This window comes from Mesoplodon densirostris, chromosome 1 (assembly GCF_025265405.1).
Source record: "Mesoplodon densirostris isolate mMesDen1 chromosome 1, mMesDen1 primary haplotype, whole genome shotgun sequence".
Taxonomy (NCBI): Eukaryota; Metazoa; Chordata; class Mammalia; order Artiodactyla; family Ziphiidae; genus Mesoplodon; species Mesoplodon densirostris.
Genome location: NC_082661.1, coordinates 70,842,287 through 70,864,527, shown reverse-complemented (window position 1 = coordinate 70,864,527; position 22,241 = coordinate 70,842,287). Strand labels below are relative to the sequence as shown.

The 22,241-nt window shown below is 51.1% G+C and overlaps 1 protein-coding gene across 2 annotated transcripts in view; it reads left to right on the top strand.

Annotated features, from left to right (window-relative positions):
• The window catches only part of JAKMIP1 (janus kinase and microtubule interacting protein 1), a 72,642-nt gene that overhangs the window by 887 nt on the left and 49,514 nt on the right, over positions 1–22,241 (top strand). The window contains exons 2-6 of one of the 2 annotated variants that reach the window (XM_060087709.1): positions 6,998–7,492; positions 16,208–16,417; positions 17,214–17,333; positions 20,394–20,540; positions 21,472–21,612. In XM_060087709.1, coding sequence (XP_059943692.1) covers positions 6,998–7,492; positions 16,208–16,417; positions 17,214–17,333; positions 20,394–20,540; positions 21,472–21,612 — 1,113 coding nt within the window. The remainder of the gene's footprint in view (positions 1–6,997; positions 7,493–16,207; positions 16,418–17,213; positions 17,334–20,393; positions 20,541–21,471; positions 21,613–22,241) is intronic. The other variant, XM_060087777.1, reaches the window with a different exon arrangement.

The following is a 22,241-nucleotide window of genomic DNA, read 5'->3' as shown; positions in this document are numbered from 1 at the left end:
AGCCTTTCTAATCATGCAGACCTGGCTTCAGACCTCACCTTGACCCCTGACTGGCTTCACGATCTTAGACAAGTGACATAAAGCCTCTGAACCTCCGTTTTCTCATGTGTAACGTGGCATCATGATAACCACCCAGTTTAAGGTTGTCTTAAAGATCTTAGGTAATGTAAGCAAGAAAAGCCCATCCGGTGCCTGGGCGCTGCCCCAGTCCTCTTTGTTGGTGTGGTTCTGACCTGGGTGGTTTGAGGGCAAAAGCAGGTGGGGTGGAGGTGCTCTCCTAGCAGGGTGGAGCCGCCATTCGTGTGAGAAGAGAAGGGGGACGGGGTTTGGGCTTGCTCCTGGGGGGCCCGACTGAGGGGCTGGCTGGCCTTATACCCCAAGCCGTGAAGGTACCCTCCGGCCCCGCCCATAGCACCTGAGGGAGGGGAGGGACTGCTTGGGGGATGGCAGCAGGTGTCTGGTTGAGAGCTGGGACTCTGGCAACAGCTGCAGTGCTGAGCGGGGTCCAGCTCCTGGGTGGGGAGGGGGCTGGGGCTTGGTCCTTGGCTCTGACCCCAGCTCAAGACAGCTACATGGAGAGCAGAGGCAGAGTCCCCAACCTGGGGCGATGAAGACCGGGCTCCTGGAGCTTGCCTCCCATCCCCAGACACTCAGAGTTCCAGGGCCGGTGCAGCCAAGGTCTTTCAGCACACTTGCTGGTGGTGCCAGCCTGTCCACATCCTGTCCAGCTCAGGAAGGATTTGCCTGCCAGGATCCCCTGGGTTGTCAGCTGCACAGCTGGGCCTGGAGGGGCTAACCAGGCAGTAGCAGCAGCAGCAGCTGTGGTTATGGGGAAAGCCGCACAGCCAATGTCATTCGGCCAGGTCTCCGTCCCACCTCCACCACCTAACTTGCCTTGAGGCCTTGGGGCAAGCCAGGTAGCTGCCTTATGCCTCAGCTTCCCTATCTGTTAAATGGGGACATCTGATGTGTCTGCTTCCCTGGGTTGTTTAAGGAAGGAATGAGAGAGTCATATCCGGGGCCTGGGCACTGCCTGTCACATGTAGTTACTCAGTGGTTGGCAGACACTTATGCGTCTGCTACACAGGCCACACCAGGTACCTTAGAGGGCCTCCTGACACTCATAGTAACCTGTGAGGTCAGCTGTGGCTTTCCCCACTTTATAGGTGGGCAAACTGAGGGTTGGAGAGGAGAGGTGGCTGGGCTGCCGTAACAAAGTACCACAGACCGGGGTAGGGGTTCAACAACAGAGATTTATGTCCTCACAGTCTTGGAGGCTGGGAGTCTGAGATCAAGGTGTGGGCAGGGTTGGTTTTTCCTGAGGCCTCTTTCCTTGGCTTGTAGACGGCCGCCCTCTCTTTGTGTCCTCACATGCTCTTCTCTGTGTGCGTCTGTGTCCTAATCTCTTCTTGTCAGGGCACCAGTTGTGTTGAATCAGGACCCACCCCCATGACCTCATTTAACTTAGTAACCTCTTTTAAGGCTGTCTCCAAATACAGTCACATTCTGAGGGTCCGGGGGTTAGGACGGCCACTCAGGAATCTGGGAGGACACAGTTCAGCCCATCACAGCAGGTCCGCACAGTCACAGGTCACACAGATGTTGGCACTGGGCTGGAAGCTAGGCCTACAAGAAACCCAGTCTGTGCCTCCCCAGGTACCTCCTGCCTCTACGTGCCCCGGCTGCCCGTTTGCTCAGTCCAGCCACCCCGTGGCCCTGCCGGGGGGCTTATCCAGGCCGCCACTGGGAGAGTTTCTGTTCTCAGAGAACTCAGCACTGTGCTTACTGGCTGCTATGAGAAACATAAGTATAAACTTTGTGATTGAGTTTAACTGCTGTTTCTATATGATCTCATGATAACTGTTGCTGACGTTGTATTTACAGTGTTACTTTAGCAGTTACTTTAGCAGCTACAGTGTTACTTTACAGTTGTTACTTTAGCAGAGGAGTCCCCATTGAACACCGCAGGGCGAGGGCATGTGCGGAACGTACCTGTTGGTTCATCCACACATTCATCGAGCCCCCAGCCCCCCGCCCCGTGCCTGTGCTCTGGGCCTGGGCTGGGCGTTTGGAAGTGACTCAGAAACGGCCCGCCCTCAAGCAGGCTGGGTGCTCAGATACTCAGGGAGCTAGCCAGATGACAGTACTTGGCATGTCGTACCAGAGATTTTAGGAAGCCATGCAATGGTCAGGGTGGCCCGAGAAAGCTTTGCAGAGGTGGTCTGGAGCTGGCTCTGAAGGATTTTGCTGGCTGGCACAAAAGGGAGCAGGGCTCACACCATCCCAAGTGTCCGGCGTCACCTGGGAGCATCCTCAGCACCAATCAGGGTGCCAAGGCCCCTGGGGCAGAGTCCCTGACTTGTTGAGGCCCATGGCCTGGAGTGGGTGGGGGCAGAGAGGGCAGTGGTCAGCACATGGGCCCAAGCCAGGCCATGAAGCTTCCGGCTCCTGCCCACCGCTCACCAGCTGGTGATTCATTCGTTCTTGAAGTGAGCAGCCCACCCTGGTCTGGATCTACACTGGGCCAGGGACTAGTCCAGCTACAGACGTGAATCGGCCTTCATCTTGCCCTCCAGGGGCTGCCGGCTGCAGTGGGTAGGCCGGGAGAGTTGGAATTTGGGTGTGATTTGTGTGGTGATGGAGGGAATAATGCAGGGCTCTGGGAGCCCAGGGGAGGCCCTGACCCAGTCGGGGAAGCCTTCCGGCTCTTCTGGAGAATGGAGGGAAGGTGAAGGCACAGGGACCAGGCGGAGGGACCAGCTAGCCTAGGAGCCAGCACGCATGTGGGGAAAGTCCAGTGCCCCAGAACCGCGGCCACCCTCATGCCCCAGGGAGTGCACGCTGTCATTCATTATTTACAAAACGTCCAGGCCCATCATCCTTTCATTCTTTCCTTTGCTCAGTCCGTGGCTAGTTATTGAGCACCTACTGTGTGCCATGTTCTGTCCCAGAAGCTGGGTTGCCCTGGAGATCCTCTCCTGGCGCTAGTATCTAATGGGGGAGGTAGGGAACGAAGGCCAGGAGATTAACATGTAATATTTATTCCATAGTGAAAAGTGCCAAGAAAGTAAAGCAGCAGAAGCAGGTGGAGAGTCGTGGGGTTGCAGTGGGGGTGGCTCTTTAGGGAGGTGGTCAGCAAAGGGGTGCTGCAGGGGGTGGGAGGGCAGGTCCTACAGAGGCCTGGTTGGGAGCATTCCAGGCAGAAGGGCCGGCTTGGGGAAAGGCCTCAGGCGAGAAGGTGCCTGGATGTCTGAGGTGCACCAGCCAGGGACGTGGCTTGAGCTGGGTGGTCAGGGAGGAGGACCGAAGAGCCATCAGCTGGGGTCAGTCCTGTGGGCCGGGGAGGACTTGGGCTTGTATGCTGGATGCCACAGAGCCCTCGAGGGTTTTTTTTTGTTTTCTTTCATATTTTTATATGTATAAATTCAGTCGTTTATATCACTATGAACACTATTTTACACTTTGGCTTATAATCCAATACTACTTTATTTTGTTGCTCAAACTGTTCTAGCTTTGGCCACGGGGATCTCTTTCAGTGGACCCCTGTGTTCCTTTGCACCCCATCATTGTGGCATTTATTTTTTAATTTATTCTTGGGTACACCCTTACCTTCCAGTCCTGTAAGGTGCTCCAGGTTCATCTTGTATATTCCCTGCCCCAGTCCTAGAGCCACTCATTTCTCCAAGGAGCCCTGGTCCCACTTATTAGAGAATGGCATGAGAAACCAGGATCTGGGCACTGGGTGTGCTCACCGCTGCTGGCATGTCATTGCTTCTAGGCTTAGCTGACAGAGCAAGGAAGTGTATGCGTATATACTAACCGTGTATGTGTATATACTAACCGTGTATGCGTCTATACTAACCGTGTATGTGTACATATCTAAACTATTTCTAAATGTAACATCTATATGTACATTAAGTTAAACATGAGTTCTTACTGATGTCCCCGGTCTAATCCACTACCACCTGGATCCTCTGGCCTCCTCCCCTTGCTCATCTGTCCTCCCTCCAGCAGGGAGGGCCTGACCCCACCACCCATTTACTTAGTTATTCAGCACTCTAGTGGTTTCAGAACGGTTAACCTGCACCCCGTGGATTCAGAGGGCAGTAGAGGGAAACCTTCTAACGTGTGTGTTCAGAGGCCTGTGCTGGCCACTGGGAAGGACTAAAGGGGCGAGTGTGCGGGGTCAGAGGCAGGGCGATGGGTGAGAAGGTGACTGCCACAGTCTGGCAGAGGGCTGCTGCCGCTGGCTTGGACCAGGGTGGTCGCAGGGAATGGGGAAAAGTGGCCTAGGCCTGGAAGTGGAGACCCAGCGCTGACAGATGGGCTGAGGAGTGGGGGAAGCAGCCGAGTGGAGGCTGACTTCACTGTGCCCACTGGGGCGCTGGCGGTGCCGGCTCCGAGTTCTCCAGGCCAGCCCCTCCCACCCAGATGCCTGCCCTTTCTTGGTCACTTTGCTCTTGCCACATTTAGAGCCCAGATGCTGAAGCAAGGCTGGTAAGGGCCCCTCTCTCCTGCTGCACCTCTGGACTTGGGGGCGGGGCACAGCTTGGAGGCATCTGGCGAGTCAAGTGGCACATGACTTTCGTAGACCTGCTCCACTCCATGGAGTAAGGAGGGGGTGCTCTGTGCCCACCGGGGGCCACCCCGCCTCACCGTGCCACACCTGGGTCATGGCGCCTGGGCTTGGCCCTCAGCTTTTCTAGGCAGAGCTGGTGGGACCCAGCAGGGCCTTCTCCCACAGCCCATCCACTGTTAGCCTCCCTGCCTTACACACGGGTGTCACCTGGCCCATCTCAGCTGGCCCCCTCTTCCCCTCCCAGGGGCAGGCCCGCCCCCCCACCAGGCTGCCCTGCACGCAGCTCTGCTCACGCTGGCCACATTCCTCCTTCCTTTACTGCATGGGACCAAACTTCCCTTTATCCGCTCATCTGCTTTCAGCTTTCCTCCTCCCAACAGTCTTTAAGGGGCAGCCGTTGATGGCCTTGTTTCACAGGGAAGGATCAGGAAGCTCTGGGAGGTTTGTATAGTCAGGGTTCTTCAGAGAGAAAAAGAACCAGTAGGAGAGAGAGATGGAGAGGGATTTGGTATTTTTTCAAGAAGATGGCTCACATGGTCATGGAGGCTGACAAATCTGAAATCTGCGGGGCAGATAGGCTGGAAATTCGAGGGAGCGTTGATTTCACAGTAATGAGGCAGAATTCCTTCCTCACTGGGGGACCTCAGTCTTTTCTCTGAAGGCCTTCAACTGACTTGGTGAGGCCCACCCACATTATAGAGGTTCATCTGCTTTACTCCAGGTCTACTGATTTAAATGTTAATCACATCCTTAAAAATTCCTTCACAGTAACATCTAGACTGGTGTTTGGCCGAATGACCTGGTACCACAGCCCTGCCCAGTTGACACGTAACATTAACCATCTCGAGGTTAAGTAATTTGCAGAGGGAAATGCACTCGTCAGTGCAGATTTGGATTCCGACAAGATCCCATCCCTTTGACTTCAAATCACCGTCAGCATCCCAGAAAGTTAGAAGGGTGTTGCCTCCTTAGAAGGAGAATGCCAGAAGCATTTAGTTCCTCCCTGGGGAGATCATGTTAAATATTTGAAGTTCTGGCTTCCTGGCACTCAATCCCTTAGGAAGAGGCCAATTCTAGCTCTTGGGTGAGATGAGCCCTCTGACAGGTCCAGTCCTTGTTTTATTTCTGTGATTATGCGTGTTTGATGTAAGGAGACATTGATCTTGGATCTTTGCCTGGCCAGGTTTATTTGCTCCTTTCCCTGCTGTTATGAGTAAGGATTTATCAACCCGAGTGACATCGTAAAACGCCTCACCTAAAATTAATTTCAGCATGTTGGTGTTCTATAGACTGTGGTCTGGGGGAAATGTTGCCACCTTGGAAGCAGTTCATCCATGAGAGACACATTTGTTTCTGTTCTTCGGAGATTGCTGTAATGTAGAAAACGAATGGGTTCCTGTGGAATGTGTGTAATTGTGTGATATTTGAAATAAAAAGATCGATGGGCTTCCCTGGTGGCGCAGTGGTTGAGAGTCCGCCTGCCGATGCAGGGGACACAGGTTCGTGCCCCGGTCTAGAAAGATCCTACATGCCGCGGAGCGGCTGGGCCCGTGAGCCATGGCCACTGAGCCTGCGCGTCTGGAGCCTGTGCTCCGCAACGGGAGAGGCCACAACAGTGAGAGGCCCGTGTACCGCAAAAAAAAAAAAAAAAGATCGAATAAAGCCTTTTGGAGTGTTTGAAGAAGACACTCCCTTGGCATATTTTACAAATAATGTTTTGTTTGCTGAATAGACGAATACCTTCTGGTGGGGTTAGCAGCCTGGCACCTGCAGAGCACTGGCCCTGGGGCCAGGCGCCTGGGGGTGAAGCCTGGCTCTGCCCCTTGGCAGCCCCTCATCCCAGGCAGGTCACCAGCGGCGCATCTCTGATGCTTGGCTGCCTTGTGGCAAAGCAGTTACCTCCTTCCTGCCGCTGTGAGAGCTTCATGTGGGGGGGAGGGGCACAGAAGCCCCCAGACCGGGCAGGAGAGCCTCTCAGCAGTGAGGGCACCTCCACCCCTGCCCCTCTCTACGTCCACCTGCTCGGCTTTCTCTAACTCCAGAGTTCAGGGCATGGGCACTGGAAATGTGTTTCTGGTTTACGATCTGTTCTGCTCTGATGAGACAGATGATTTCTGCGTGGCTTATTTTGTGACTGATAAATTGTCCTTCCTCGTAAATCTCCAAATTGGAAGGGATGTCAAAGCCTTACTCTCCTCTCCAGCACCCTCAGATGTTTTTCCACGGCTGGGAACATCTCAACAAAATAGTAGGGGAGACTGCGTGGGACTGATGGAGGTGGCGGGAGGGGGAATTGGAGTTCGGGGACCGGGGGAGGGTCTCGGGCCTGTCGCACACGAAGGGACACGGGGAGGTGGCGGCGGGCCTGGCCGGCTCCCCCAGCCCTGACCCTGACTGACTCTCCCCCGACGGCTGCAGGTGGGCAAGCTGCGCGAACGGCTGCAGGAGGCCAAGCTGGAGCGCGAGCAGGAGCAGCGGCGACACACGGCCTACATCTCGGAGCTCAGGGCCAAGCTGCACGAGGAGAAGACCAAGGAGCTGCAGGCGCTGCGTGAGGTGCTCATCCGCCAGCACGAGCAGGAGGCAGCGCGCACGGCCAAGATCAAGGAGAGCGAGCTGCAGCGGCTGCAGGCCACGCTGAACGTGCTGCGCGACGGTGCGGCCGACAAGGTCAAGACGGCGCTGCTGGCCGAGGCGCGCGAAGAGGCGCGCAGGGCCTTCGACGGCGAGCGCCTGCGGCTGCAGCAGGAGATCCTGGAGCTCAAGGCGGCACGCAAGCAGGCGGAGGAGGCGCTCAGCAACTGCATGCAGGCCGACAAGGCCAAGGCGGCCGACCTGCGCGCTGCCTACCAGGCGCACCAGGACGAGGTGCACCGCATCAAGCGCGAGTGCGAGCGCGACATCCGCCGGCTGGTAAGTGCGCTGCCCTCTCCCCCGCACCGGCTCGAGTGCATACCTGACCTTCCGCACACTCACCCTGCTCTTACGCACAAGCACTTTGTTCTCCCTGCACGCATGCAAGCCCTCCTTCTGCACACACGCAGCCCATCCTTCCGTGATGCATGCGCCGTGTCCTCTCCACAAGCAAGTACCCCAGTCCTGCCTCACGGAGCAGTAAATGCTGAGTACTGGGGACCCACTGTGCTCCAGGCATGGTTCTAGGCCCCGGGGTTCCAACAAAGCCCCTGCCATCCTGGGTGTGGAATGGAAGCTTTGGCAGGTCTCTCCTGTCTGTGGAAGACACCTAAGAAATTTAAGGACTGGAGGCAGAAGGACCAGGTGTCCTTTTTGGAGGCCTGGTCCAGCTGTCCATCCCTAGACTGGTCACCAGTCAGTGACAGAGCATCAGTTCACAGCTTAACAAGCCAGTACCAAGAATGGCAGAAGAGATGCACTGATTTTAAGTGTCTAATGTATAGAAAATCTAAGCACATACCGATACTAAGTTCTCAGAAGTATTCCCCAGCCCCTTTTCCCTTTGTGTGTGTAGGGGTGGTGTTATCACATAATAGGAAGAGAAGGCTTTGGAGAAAGTCTCTTCTGGGTGTGAATCCAGACTCCCTCACTTGTTAGCTGTGTGAGCCCAATCAAGTTGCTTACGGTCTCTAAGCCTCTGGTGCCTCACCTACGAAAGGAGGAATAATCATGTATCTGTTACAGCATTATGAGAATTAAGTTAACTAAAGCATCTATCAACAGCTTATAGTTTGTGTAATAGGAGACATGTAAAATATGTTCCTCTGTTACAGGAAATGTATATTTAAGGTAAATAAAATCAGGAAAAAACAAGTATTTGCACAAGAGACAGACTGAGCTTAATTTAAAACGAACCAAGGACTTGGTGTCTGTTTCCATTTCAGTGCCAAACAGAAATATCCCCAGCTCAGGTAGTCTCAGTGTGTGGGGGCCACTTAGGAGAATAGAGTGAAAAGAATAAATGTCCAGTTCTCCACGCATTTGATAAACGTCCCTCGTCAGACAGGCCTCTTGGCAACGTGTTCAGAAAGTGGCCTGCGTTTTGTTTCTTTGTTAGTTGGATTGGATTAGAAATGTAGGAAGGCTTCCAGGCTTCCACTTACACATTTAACCTGCCTCTTAAGAAACAGTCAAGAAGAAAAGGCAATTATGGTCAACGTGGGGCTATTGGACACATTCTTTAGACCAGTTAGGATTAGGTCTGAGAAGACTCCCCCCAGTACACAGGGGCTTAAAATCTGGAGTTATTTCTCTTTCACACACAAAGTCTGTAAAGTGCTCCACAGAGTAGTGTAGGCCACAGGGCCTCTTACCTCTCCCCTCAGATGGGGCTCCGGGATGTGGCCGTGGTCCTCATGGCCCCTCATGCTATGGAGTGCCAGCCATCACATCTGCATCCCAGGTTGGCAATAGGAGGGCAGATGAAGGAGGGTATGGTCTTCATTTAAAAGCACTTTTCTTTCTGGAGGTTCTGTATACCTCCACTTCCATCTCTTTGGCTGGAAGTTACTTGCTCAGCCTCACCCAGCTGCAAGGGGAGCTGGGAAATGCATGGCAGCTCCTAATAAATCCTGGTATGGCACTCTGTTCATTTCCTAGGGCTGCTATAACAAACTCCATGGCTTAAAACAACAGGAATTTATTCTCTCACAGTTCTGGAGTCTAGAAGTCTGAAAACAAGGTGTCAGCAGGGCTGTGCCCCTCTGAAGGCTCCAGGGAAGAATCTTTTGTTTGCCTCTTCCAGGCTTGGGGGGTTGCCGGGAATCCTTGGTATTCCTCGGCTTGCAGCTGCATTACTCCAGCCTCTGCCTCCACATGGCCTTCTCTTCCCCACGTGACTGTGTCTTGTCATCTTCTTATAAGGACACCAGTTACTGGATCTAGGGCCCACCCCAATCTGTTATGATTTCATCTTAGTTAGATCTGTAAAGACCCTATTTCTAATAGGATCACATTCTGATTTTCCTAATAGACATGAAATTTGAGGGGGACACCATTCACCCAACTACAGGTACCAAGGAGGAGACGAGAATGGATCTTGGGGTAGCAGCTTCTTTTTCATTCTTTGATGCTCCAAACTTTGCAAATGAAGTGGAACTAACAGAATTATTCACAAATTGGTGGGTTTGTTGGGAGCTGGCTAAACTGAGGTTTTCACTGAGACGAGTGTCCTGATGGATGTGACTGCTGGGAGATGATTAGATTCTGTGCCTCTGGGGCTGAGAGAGGGCATAGTGAGGGCTTTGCAGGGGCTGACCTGAGTCTGAATCATGGATCTGCTTCTGACTAGTGTGTGGGCACATTCACCTCTCAGGGCCTCAAGCTTATCTGTAAGATGGAGTAAATAATGTCTACTTTGAGGGTCTTTTGAAGACTGAGAGAGAGAGTGTCTCAAGCACAAATGTAGTCCCGAGCTCACACTAGCATGTAAGTAAAAAGTGAGAGCCATCATCCAGACTCTTGCTCTTTCCCTAACTCTATGTCAGCTAGAATCGTATGGTTGCAAGTGACAGAAATTCCACCTCAGACTAGCTTAAACCATGAGTCTGTCGGCTCTCATGACTGAAGTAGCAGGACTAGACTCAGGCATAGCTCCAGTGGCACTAATGATGTTACCCCAGACCCAGGTTTCTCAGGCTCTGCTGTGTCCCCTGATGCATCATTCTCAGGCTCTGAGCTCTCAGTGTGCTGGTGAGATGCCACCACTGTGCCAGATCCCACATCCTCACAGGAAACAGCCCAGTTGATTTACAATGTTGTATTAGTTTCTGCTCTACAGCAAAGTGAAGCTGTTATACATATACATATATCCACTCTTTTTAAAATTCTTTTCCTATATAGGTCATTACAGAGTATTGAGTAGAGTTCTCTGTGCTATACAGTAGGTTGTTATTAGTTATCTATTTTATATATAGTAGTGTGTATATGTCAATCCCAATCTCCCAATTTATCCCTCCCCTCCCTTTCCCCCTTGGTAACCATGTTTGTTTTCTACATCTGTGACTCTATTTCTGTTTTGTAAATAAGATCATTTGTACCATTTTTCTAGATTCCACATATAAGTGATATCATATATTTGTCTTTCTCTGTCTGACTTACTTCACTCAGTATGACAATCTGTAGATCCATCCATGTCACTGCAAATGGCATTATTTCATTCCTTTTAATGACTGAGTAATATTCCATTGTATATATGTACCACATCTTCTTTATCCATACCTCTGTCAAAGGACATTTAGGTTGCTTCCATGTCCTAGGTATTGTAAATAGTGCTGCAATGAACACTGGGGTGCGAGAGAAGCTCTTTCTTAGCTCCTAAGGAGAAACAGGAGGGTCCTAGCAACACCCTCTTTGGGCCTGTTGGCTCTGATTGGGTCATGTATCCATCCCTGAACCAGCTACTGTTAGGCGGCAGAGCCATGCAGGTGATGTGAGCCAATCAGGGCCTGCCCTAGGAACTTGGAGTGATTTCAGCCCCACCCCTCTCCTGAACCACATGGTGAGAGTGGGAGTGTGGGAGAAGGGGAAACGGATGACAGGAGGCAACCCAGGAATGTCCAGCACACTCAGATGTTGGGGTTTGGGGAAGCCTGAGAAGCTCACTGTCAGAGGTTTACACTTCCTCAGGTCCTCAGGGCAGGGGGCAAGATCACTAAGGGCCCAGCCTGGGGCCCAGACCAGAGTCGACAAATAGTGAGAGTGCCTGTGTAGCTGTGTGAGCTGGCAGGTCTCCTGACCTCTGGAGCCTCAGGACTCTGGCTGGGGAAATGTGACAACCTAGAAAATGTTGGCTCCAGAATCTATTCCACATTGTCCATCCATTCCTGGATGCCATCTCCACTAGTGGAGACTGTTTCCTGGGAACCTTTCCCACATGATGGGGTGTAAGCCCTCTGCTCATTTTCTAGGATAAATTGGGAATCGGTGCTGTTCCAGGCTGAGAATTTGGATTTCCAGAGATGTCTTGCTTAAGATGCTGTTCTTTCTTGTGGGAGGAACTAGTGTAATGCGGCGGTGGAGGCAGCGCTTCTGGGCTCCAGTGCAAAGTCAGGAGTGTGCAGCTGGGATGCTGAGGGGGATGGACTGGAGCCCTACCTGTTAACTTGTAACACCTCCCCAACTGGCACCACTGATTCCCCTCGATTTATCTTTCTCTCCTAGCATTAATCATGCTCTGATCTACTCCATGTTGACTTTTTTATTCTGTTTTCAGCTACCCTCCCCTCTGAAATGGAAGCTCTGAGGGCGGGGACTCTGATCTGTTTTGCTCATCAGTGTTTCCCAGCACCTGCTGATGGCACTCAATTCAGTATTTGTTGAATTAATGAAAGCATGTCTAAGTGGTTTCAGTTAATGAACTTTCACGTGGTTCACGTTGCTTCACGTTGCTTCTGGATTGAACTCTGCAGTGGCAACAGTGTTTTCTGCATCAAGTGTTCTTCCCTACAGCGGGGAGGTGCTCCCACCTCCGGCTCTGAAGAGCAGGGAGCTGCAGGTGACCGCCACCAGGGGGAGCAGCAGGCACGTTCTGCAGCTGCTGCAGGAGAAGCTGCACCGGGCACACCCTTGTCTGGAGTTCCAGGAAACTGTCATGGGGAGGTGGCTGGGGATACAGAAGGAAGGGGAGTATCCTTTTTTTCTTCTAAAGAAAGGCCACTCAAAGAGCTTGCCAGAGCTCTGGGACTTTGCTTGAAAACCTCAGTCTGGAGGTTGGGGGTACCATTTGCTGCCTTCTGTAAACTGTATTTTATAAGTTTTTCATGGTCTGCTGTTTAAATCAGATAGCCTTCTGTTACGCAGGAGCTAAAGTAGATTAATGGTGGCCGCTAACACTGATTGTGTGCTTGTAAGATGCCAGGCTCTGTGCTAAATTCTTCCCGTGGTTGAAGTCTCCCCCCAGTTGGACGGGGTGTTCTCAGTGTCCCCACATTACCGAGGCTGAGGCTAAGAGGGGTGGCTCAGTCTGCCCAGAGTCACACAGCAGGTAGGGGCGGGGATTTGAGCTAGCTTCTGTCCGCCCTCAGGGCAGCGCTCCTAACTAGCATCCTCTGCTGTAGCGATCTGTGTCTGAATACGAGGTGTACGATTCAGAAGTAAGAGTTTCAGGTTACAATCAGCTTTAGTTTGTTACCCTCTGAGAGCGTGATGAGTGAGAAGGGCATTTGTATTTGTTTCCTGGGGCTGCCTTAACAAATGGCCACAAACTCAGTGGCTTAAAACAACGGAAGTTTACTCTCTCGCTGCTCTGGACCCCAGAAGTCCAAAATCAAGGTATCAGCAGGGCCATGCCCCACTGAAGGCTCTCAGGGAAGGCCCTTCCTTGCTCTTCCAGCTTCTGACGGCTCCAAGAGTTCCTGGGCTTGTGGCTGCACCACTCCAATCTCTGCCTCCCTCTTACGTGGTGATAAGTGGAATATTTATAAATGGAATATTTCCTGCCACACCAATAAACAAAGGATGTCACAGTCATCAAAGACTGCAGCCCTTCAACGTGAGCCAGGGAGCCCTGAGGAAACTCAGGGCTGAAAAGAATACCTGCCGTCTAGCAGCCCTCAGGCTGCAGCCACTCCCTGCCGCCGTGAGCCCTAAGGAAACTCAGGGTGTGAAAATACAGGATACTGGCCCCAGATAGCTGAGGTGCATATCAAAGGAATGATTTCAGTGAGCCCAGGACTCTTGCATCTGCCCATATATAGGAAAGCACTATATTCCTTAACTTGAGATATCTCGTTTTCTTTAATTAACAATCATCTTTTTTTTTTTTTTTTTTTTTTTCTTTTTGCGGTATGTGGGCCTCTCACTGTTGTGGCCTCTCCCGTTGCGGAGCACAGGCTCCGGATGCGCAGGCCCAGCGGCCATGGCTCACGGGCCCAGCCGCTCCGCGGCATATGGGATCCTCCCAGACCGGGGCACGAACCCGTATCCCCTGCATCGGCAGGCGGACTCTTAACCACTGCGCCACCAGGGAGGCCCAACAATCATCTTTTGACGTTCCCTACTACTTTGACTTTGTCGCAAAAACTCCTCTGTATCCTGGCTCCTCCCCTCGCCTCCTCCGAGCAGTTTCTCAGAGTTACCTGAAGTGCTATCTCCTGGGCTGTGGTCCTCATTTTGCCCCCAATAAAACTTAACTCGCAACTCTCACACTGTGCTTTTTTTTTTTTTTTAAGTCAGCAATGGCCTCCCCTCTATGTTTTTCTTCTTTGGTCTGCGTCTTCTCTTTGTCCTATGAAGACACTTGTCATTGGATTTAGGACCCACCCAGTTAATCCAGGACGATTTCCTCATCTTAAGATCCTTAATTACACCTGCAAAGACTGTTTTCCCAAACAAGGTCCCATTCACAGGTATCTGAAGTTAGGATGTGGACATGTCTTTTTAGGAACCACAATTCAAACCACTGCAGTATTCATTCATTCATTTCCTCAATATTTGCACACCTAATGGAAACAAAAGTCTAGGAAAGACAGGAACTACTATTTATTGAGACCTACTGTGTGCATGCAACAATTATAATTAGAGCTAATGTTTATTTTATGCCTACTGCGTGCCAGGCAGTTTTTATGTGTTAATGTATTTCATCCCCAAAACATCCCTATTATTATCCCCATTTCACAGATGGAAAACTGAGGCTTAGGAAGAAATCAAGTAACTAAACCAAGGTACAGGGCCAATAAGTGGTGGCATCAGGGCTAGAACCAGGCAGTCTGGGCCCAGTGGCCTTGCTCCTAAGCAGCCTGCCTGTCTCTGCTGTCCCCTGCAGCCCTCACAGCTCCCCTTCCAGGTGGATGTTCCTACATCCCCATTTTACAGGTGAGGAGCCTGAAGCTTAGAGAGGTTGAGTGACATGCCAGAGGTCACACAGCTTGCCAGTGGGGGATTAGTCTCCAGTTCATACTTTTGTACTCCATGCACAGTGCTTTCTCCTCTGTGCCAAGTTGTTTTATATCAGTTGGCTTTAACCTTTACGTTGGGTAATCAAGGTAGTATCCACGTTACATTGCCTTACATACAGGCCCGCTCGTGGTGGGCACTCACAGGTATGTGTTAAATAAAGCCACATCATATAGACTTCATACAGATTTCATTGAAACCATCCTTACTAAAGCATTAGTATTCTTTTCAGAACTTTTTAATTGTACCGTATCTCAAATAGAATTTATTCCTAAATCCCATGATGATAGTAATCCCTGTAGCTGAAACTCGTATGATTTTTGTCAATTAATGAAACACTAGTACTTGGGAAATTTTCTCTTTTAACACCTGTATTAGTTTCCTAGGGCTGCCGTTACAAAGTACCATGAACTGGGTGGCTTAAACAACAGAAATTTATTCACTCACAGTTTTGGAAGCTAGAGGTCTGAAATCAAGGTGTCGGAGGACCATGTTTTCTGAAGGCTATAGGGGAGGATCCTTCCTGCTTCTTCTGGCTTCTGGAGGCTCCAGGCGTTCCTTAGCTTGTGACCGCATCACTCCAGTCTCTGCCTCCATCTTCTCCCTGTGTGTCTGTGTGTCTCTCCTCTTATAAGGACACCAGTCGTTATGGCCCACCCAACTCCACTGTGACCTCATCTTAACTAATTATATCCGCAAAGACCCTATTTCCACATGAGGTCACATTCTCAGGTTGTAGGAAGGACATGGATTTTGGGGAGGGGCACCCCAGTATAGCACTCTTACTGGGGCAGTTTCCCAGCTGTTGGCTTTGTGTCCAGAAACAATCGATGTGTATGGCCCGTGGCAGAAGCTCCCTCCTCAGTAAGCTTCTTTCTGCTTGGTTTCCTCTAGGGAATGTGGGACGAGGCTGGGCTGGGGGAGCTGGGGCTCACACTGAGGCTCGAATGTGGGGAGGCTGAGGTGCTTTGGAGGCCCCAGAAGCATGCAGTCGGCTCTCTGACTGTGGGACCCTGAGAGACGTCAGGGCAGAGGGAGGAGGTTGGAGTGTCAGCTGCACAAGGGGAGTTAACATCTTGGGTGAGGATGCGGCTGGCTGAGGGGAGGATACAGACTGGGAAGAGAGCCAAGCCTTGGAAACTACAGATTTCGATGGTGACCAGGGCAGGGCGAGAAGAAGATGGAGACAGTGAAGTCCCACAGAGGGCGGGAGGGTGGGAGCAGTTCACATAGCTGGAGTGGGCGGCAGTGTCAGACGGGGTGAGAAAGAGAGAGGATGGAAAATTGTTCAGTGAGTTTGCGGGCCAGGAGAGCGTTGGAGACGTTAGCAAGAGCCGTTTACTGGAGGGGTGGGAACGTGGCCAGACAGGAGTGGGAGAGAGGATGACCAACTCTGTGAAGAAGCTGAGCTGCTGGAGGGCAAGGGGGTGATGGCTGGAGGGCCCTGGCGGGTCAGGACTTGACTTTATTTCATTAAGGTGAGAGAGACACGAGCACTGATCCGTTTCGAGGGTAAGTGTCTGGTTGACCATATAGGGTCGTCGAACCCACAGCTCTGTGCTCCTCTGTGCTGGGGGCGGTGACGGCGGAGCAGGGCCTGGGCTGTGCACTACAGTGTCTCTCTGTCCTGTGTTGCTGAGTTCAGCTGCCCCAGGTCCATGGACCTGCTGAACCTTTCCCTGGGCCTGAGGCCAGCAAGAGAGAGCTTTCCCTGGTCACGAGCCCCTGCAATTGAATGCGTATTCTTTCTCTTTCCAGATGGATGAGATCAAGGGAAAAGATCGTGTGATTCTGGCCTTGGAGAAGGAACTCGGCGTGCAGACTGGGCAGACCCAGAAGCTGCTTCTTCAGAAAGAGGCTTTGGATGAGCAGTTGGTTCAGGTCAGAGAGGCTGAGCGGTACCACGGTAGTCCAAAGAGAGAGCTCCCACCTGGCATAGGGGACATGGCCGAGCTCATGGGTGTCCAGGTGAGGGACTCATGCAAGCACTGGGGCCTCAGAGCTGACCACCTACCTGTCCTTCCTCCTACTGGTCATGCTTCTGGCGAACTTGCCTGCCTGCCTTTCCCCCACCCCTCCCCACTCCCTCCCATCCATCTGTGCATCCTTCCTTCCCTCCCTTACCCCTTCCTTCCCAAACGTGGAGCTCAGTTGAAAAGAAATGAAAACATGAGTGCCGAGTATATATACAGTGAGAGCTCAGAAAGGGACCCAGTCAGGACAGGACAGGACTTAAAGGCAGAGCTCTGCCCATGAGGAGAGCTCAGCCAGCAGAGAGGGCACCTGGGGCCACAGCTTGGTACTTAACAGGCACAGAGGAGGCCAAAGCTGCATTCATTCATTCACTCAGTCATTCATTCACTAAATACTCAAGTGTCTGTTGAGCGTGCTGTGTGCAGACACCACTTGAGGTGCTGGCATCTCAGTGGTGAGCGAGGTGGGCACAGCGCCTGCCCTTGAGGAGCGTCCTGGAACTCTGTGATTGTGCCTTTGTCAGAGATGCTTGGCGGGCAGGGGCTCGGACGGGAAGGTCCCCAGATACCACGTTCAGATGTCAGGGAGCCTCCGGAGGGTTTGAGGTCTTGTCGCCTTTGAGATGAAGTCTTTCCACATGTTGCTTGACTTGGGGGAGCCCCAGCATGGCGCATGGTCCTCCTAGTGTGGAGCTCACCTTTGCCCTCAGGGTTTTCCACAAAGGGTCCACAGAGCGCTTTGACTCAGTTAAGCTTTTTCAAAGTATATTTGTATCTTGCTTCCTTTTTAGGATCAGCATATGGACGAGCGAGATGTGCGGCGATTTCAGCTAAAAATTGCTGAACTGAATTCGGTGATACGGAAGCTGGAAGACAGAAATACCCTCTTGGCAGACGAGAGGAATGAACTGGTAATCAGCCCCCAAGAGGCAGATGGTGCCTTGGGATGCAGGAAAGCAGCCCCGGGGCCACAAACCACGCCCTAAACAGGAAGTCAATGCACGGGCCATCTGGTTTTCTCTACTTTCCTTCTAATTTCTTTCTGATTAAAAATCTAACACACGCTTGTTGAAGAAACCTGTTAGTGCCCTTGATTCTGTAGGAATTTATCCTGAGCTAACAATCAGAGAAGTTCAGTGAGGGGTATGGAGAGGGTTTTCATTGCAGTGTTGTTTATAGTAGCAACCAAAACCGAACCAAAACAAAACCAAGCCCCACCTAAGTACTGATCAAAATAATTATGGAACATTTATGCAATGAATTGCGTGCAGTCATTAAGAATGATGTTATAGGTCACATTTATTTGCCATAGAAATTTGTTCACAATGAATTAAATGATAAAAGCAGTCTACAGAACAAAAATACATTGTCATCATCCTGGATATTGGAAGTTGTTTTAGGTGGTGTGATTATGGATAATTTTTATCTTTTGCTTATCTATTTACTTTCTTTTGCATAAAAGTTCACATATTTCTAATTTTTAAAGTAGTGAATGTGAACTTCTGGTTAAAAAAATAAATCTCTAGTAAAAATAGCAATTTCTTGAATATGTTTAAATTTGCTGGATAAACAATTAACCTAATTTTTATGTAGCGGTAGTCAACACGTACAAATGTCTTGACAAATGTCTCATAGTATTTCTCTTTATTCTAAATTTTATTATGAAAGTAAGTGTATCAATATATTTGAAAAACATGGGAGATGAACAGTGTTAATAAGTGTCACCTCTTCATAATTTTAACAGGATCAGAATAAATTCATTTCCTTCCACTATTTTTAAAGGCATATTTTTATGTAGTTTTCATCAGACTGTACATCTAATATTATGTCTCCACTTTTCACTTACATATTCATGAGCTTAAAAAAAAATCCCTCATGAGAGGCAAAGTAGTTTACTAAGTGGATTAGAAAAAAAAATAGCTTGCTTGAAACAATTCAGACCTTCTGAAGTGTTTAAAGTAAGAATCAATAAGCTGGCCAGCACTGGGATCTTAAAATCATGAGGTAACTTCTGTTAACAGTTTGACGTGATTCTTATATGTTTATGCTTATGCAAATATTTTGACACCCACGAAAAGCCTTTTTTTATTGTTTTGTGGTTACAAATGGGATATTTTCCCTATGTAATATTGTTCTGCAACTTGTTTTTTTCACTTGCTGTATCAATTACAGTGCTCCCCAGCAATGCGTGAAGATCCACCTTTGTCTTTGTAACAGCTGCATCATACTCTGTTGTGTAGACAAACCATGGTTTATTCAACCATTCCTCTACTGGTGAAGATTTAGGCTGTTTCACGTTTCTTTGCTGTTGTAAACAATGCCTCACAGAAGATACATTTCTTACTTTACCGACTTGAACCTTTATTTCTGAAGGATAGATTTCTAGAGGTACAATGTATGAGTCAAGGTACATGTTATACTTTAATGGCTACCATCAGTGTTTTATCTTAACTTTCACAGCCTGGTAACCAAAAGCAGGGGTCTGCAGTCAGTCCCTTGTGTTTGGTTCCTGGTTCTGGCACTTTCTGTGTGGTACATCACCCCACCTCTTTGTAGCCAGGTTCTTTGTCTGTGAAATGGGGTTGGGGATGGGCCCCCTCCTAGGGTGGTGGTGAGGGCTAAATGAGAGGGGATGCCTGGAAGGGCCGAACATCATTTTGGACACATGGCGAGTACTTGATAGATGCAGTGGTTCTTGTGATTGTCGTGATATTGATAAATATTTTAAACTGTTTATAATTTTCATCCATTAAAATAACCCTGCGAAGACTATCACTATGCATTTAGTTCTCATAACAAGTCTCTGAGGCAGATATTACCATTATTCCCATCTTATAGAAGAGGGAACTGACGCTGAAAACTCGGCCATGGTCATGCAGCTAGTGTGTGTGTCACGGAGGACACTGTACTCAGAAGGAAAAAGAGTGGGTGCCTCTACTGGAGCAGCCTCCCAGTCCCAGCTCCCCCTCCCCCTCCCCTGTCATTTCTCATGTCTCTGTCTCGCTGGACTGGCCTCCACACAGCAGTCAGAGTGATGGATCATTCTAGAAGGCAGTCCTGACCACAGAGTGCTCCTGCCTCAAAGCCCTGCGTGCGGCAGGAGTGTGGCTGCAGGTGGAAACAAATGGCAGAGCTCTCAGCTCCCTAAATCAGACCTCATCATGCCCGCCCCTTCTCTGCCCATCCCCCCAGACTCCGTGCTCCCGCTGCACTCAGTGACGCGCCGTCTTCTTGTCCGTTCTGAACCCCTGGATGCGTGGTTCCCCGGCCTGGCGTGTCCACTGGCGCCTGTCTCACTGTGTTCTTACCTCTGTTACCGTCTTTGTCCTCTTCTCCCGTCTGTTGGACGGTCACCCCATCGTGTCATCCCTTTGACCCAGCTCCCAGCACAGGGCCCGGGCCCAAGAGGGGCTCCCCAGATGCTGATGGGCTGAGAGAGACTGGAAGGACACCCCGTCAGGCATAGGGACTGTGCTCAGAGGACTCAGGGCATGGCTCCAGGGCTGGATGGAGCCCTGAGCATTGAGGCTGGCATGGAGCAGGGCCAAGGGATCGTCTGTTGTCTGAAAAGTGTTGAGCTTTCGGCTAGGTCTCTACCTGGGGAGGAATGGTGGCCAGGAGGAGCTAGGTAGCTGGAATGACCTTTATGCATGTGACCCATGACCTCTGGGGGTTATGCCCGGAGGTAAAGGAAGTGTGGAAGAGGCTCAGGCCACTTGCTGGTGGGGATGACCTGAGGGAGGTCTCTGGGCCTCCGTGTTGGGCTGCACCCCCTGCTGTTGCCCTGCCCAAGGCCCTCTGAGGCTCAGATGGGAGCCTGCATTTGGAAGCCAGGTGTCTGTGGGCTCTTCGAGGTGTTTGCACCACCCAGGAGATGTGGTCCCAAGCAGTGGCAGCTCCAGGCCAGGGGGGATCTCCACTGGCCTCTGAGGTTGGGTCTTACAGCCGCTGCCCTCTCTGTCTGACCACAGCTGAAACGCTCCCGTGAGACCGAGGTCCAGCTGAAGCCCCTGGTGGAGAAGAACAAACGAATGAACAAGAAGAATGAGGACTTGCTGCAGAGCATCCAGAGGATGGAGGAGAAGATAAAGAATCTCACGCGGGAAAATGTGGAGATGGTAAGTCATCATCTCGGAGTCCTCGTCTCTGCCCGGGCTCCTCCAGCTCCTGGCCCTCACCGTACACATCCTCTGGGGCCACCTCCTACCCGCCTCCCCCAGGAAGCCTGCCGAGCGGTCTCAGTCTGCACCCGTCCCTCCTGCCTCTGTTCTCCACAGTTCACAGCACCGTGGGCGTCTGTGCCTGACGGAGAGCCCGGGGCAGTCAGACAGTGGGTCTCCACCCAGGGTCCTTAGGCCCAGCCCTCATTCTCTCAGCTTCCTCATCTGTGAAATGGGAAGGAAAATATCAGTGCTGTGGGTTTAAGGAGAGGATGGAGTGATGGCATAAAGCGTTCTCACAGAAAACCTGGTGCACTGAGGAAGCTCAGTATGTGAATGATGACAGTTTTGCTCTAAGTGCTTTGAATTTGGGCCTTTTATTTGCTCCAACAAGAATGATTGGTCTTTGTGGTCAGGGTGGTGTCTTGCAGTTGATGGTTTAAGGAATAGTCTGCAGTTCATTGTCTAAACTAGTGTCAGTCATGCCCATTTTACAGCTTGAGAAGACTGAGGCTCCGGGAGACAGAACACCCTTCTCCCATGCCCTGGCAGGTCCAGGTGTGAGTGTGTGTCGTTACCATGTGTTCCGTGCTCTCTTCCCCCAGTGACCAAGCTTTCCAGGCTTGGTGCAGATATCCACCTCTCCCCGCCCCAGTGCCCACCCAGCCCTTCCTGTCAGCATCGGGCACGGTCAGCCACACCTCGGGCCTGGCTCCGGTCTGCAGCTGTCCACTCCTCCAGCTTGACGGCCAGGGGGCTCTCATCCCTCCCTCCATTCTTCCATCCCATATCCCCAAGCCCACGCTCCATGCCCTGACGCACATGGTGGGTTCCTTTCAAGTGTTGTGGATGAGTGGCCCTGCAGTGCCCTCTCTTCCCTTGGCTGCAGAAAGAGAAGCTGTCCGCACAGGCGTCCCTGAAGAGGCACACATCCTTGAATGACCTCAGTTTGACAAGGGACGAGCAGGAAATCGAGTTCCTGCGGCTGCAGGTGCTGGAGCAGCAGCATGTCATCGACGATCTCTCGCTGGTATGTCTGCATGAGCATGAGCGACAGCCCTCCATGGGGCGCCATGAGACCCAGGCCCCGGGAATGGCATCAGGGCTGCAGGGCGATGCTGCTGGCGGGGTGGGATCTCACAGAGCTCCTCCTGGTGATGGGCACCTTTCCGCTTTGTTCTTCCAGAAAGCAGCCTCCACTTCATTTATACGACATCACTGGTATCTGGGAGCGGTTTTCATGGCTACTCTTTTTCTCAAATCTTATCCCTAGTTTGCTGCCATTGAGAAGCAGCATCAGTTTTTAAAAACGAGCCTTCTGGCCTTTACAGAGTGGGCATGATCTGTCCCCAAGAAATCTATTTTCTTTTCCTTTAGCCTAGTTGTTGCAGACTGTGAACTTAAAAACTGGAACCTTATGATCAGAGCAGAATTTGAAGGACTTGTTAAGACTGTGTGTGTGTTGGGGGGGGGATCATTAAGGGGGTTGTATGTCTTAAGTAGGTGGAGTGTTACATCCAGAGAATTCTGCATCTCTTTGTGGAAGGAGCTTAGGAACCAGGAAGGGAGCAGCTATAGTGAGCTTTAGTTGCATCTTAGAAGCAAAGTGTGTTCTGCTTGCCCAAGGGAGTATGTGATGCTTCCATTAGTGGATCTTCA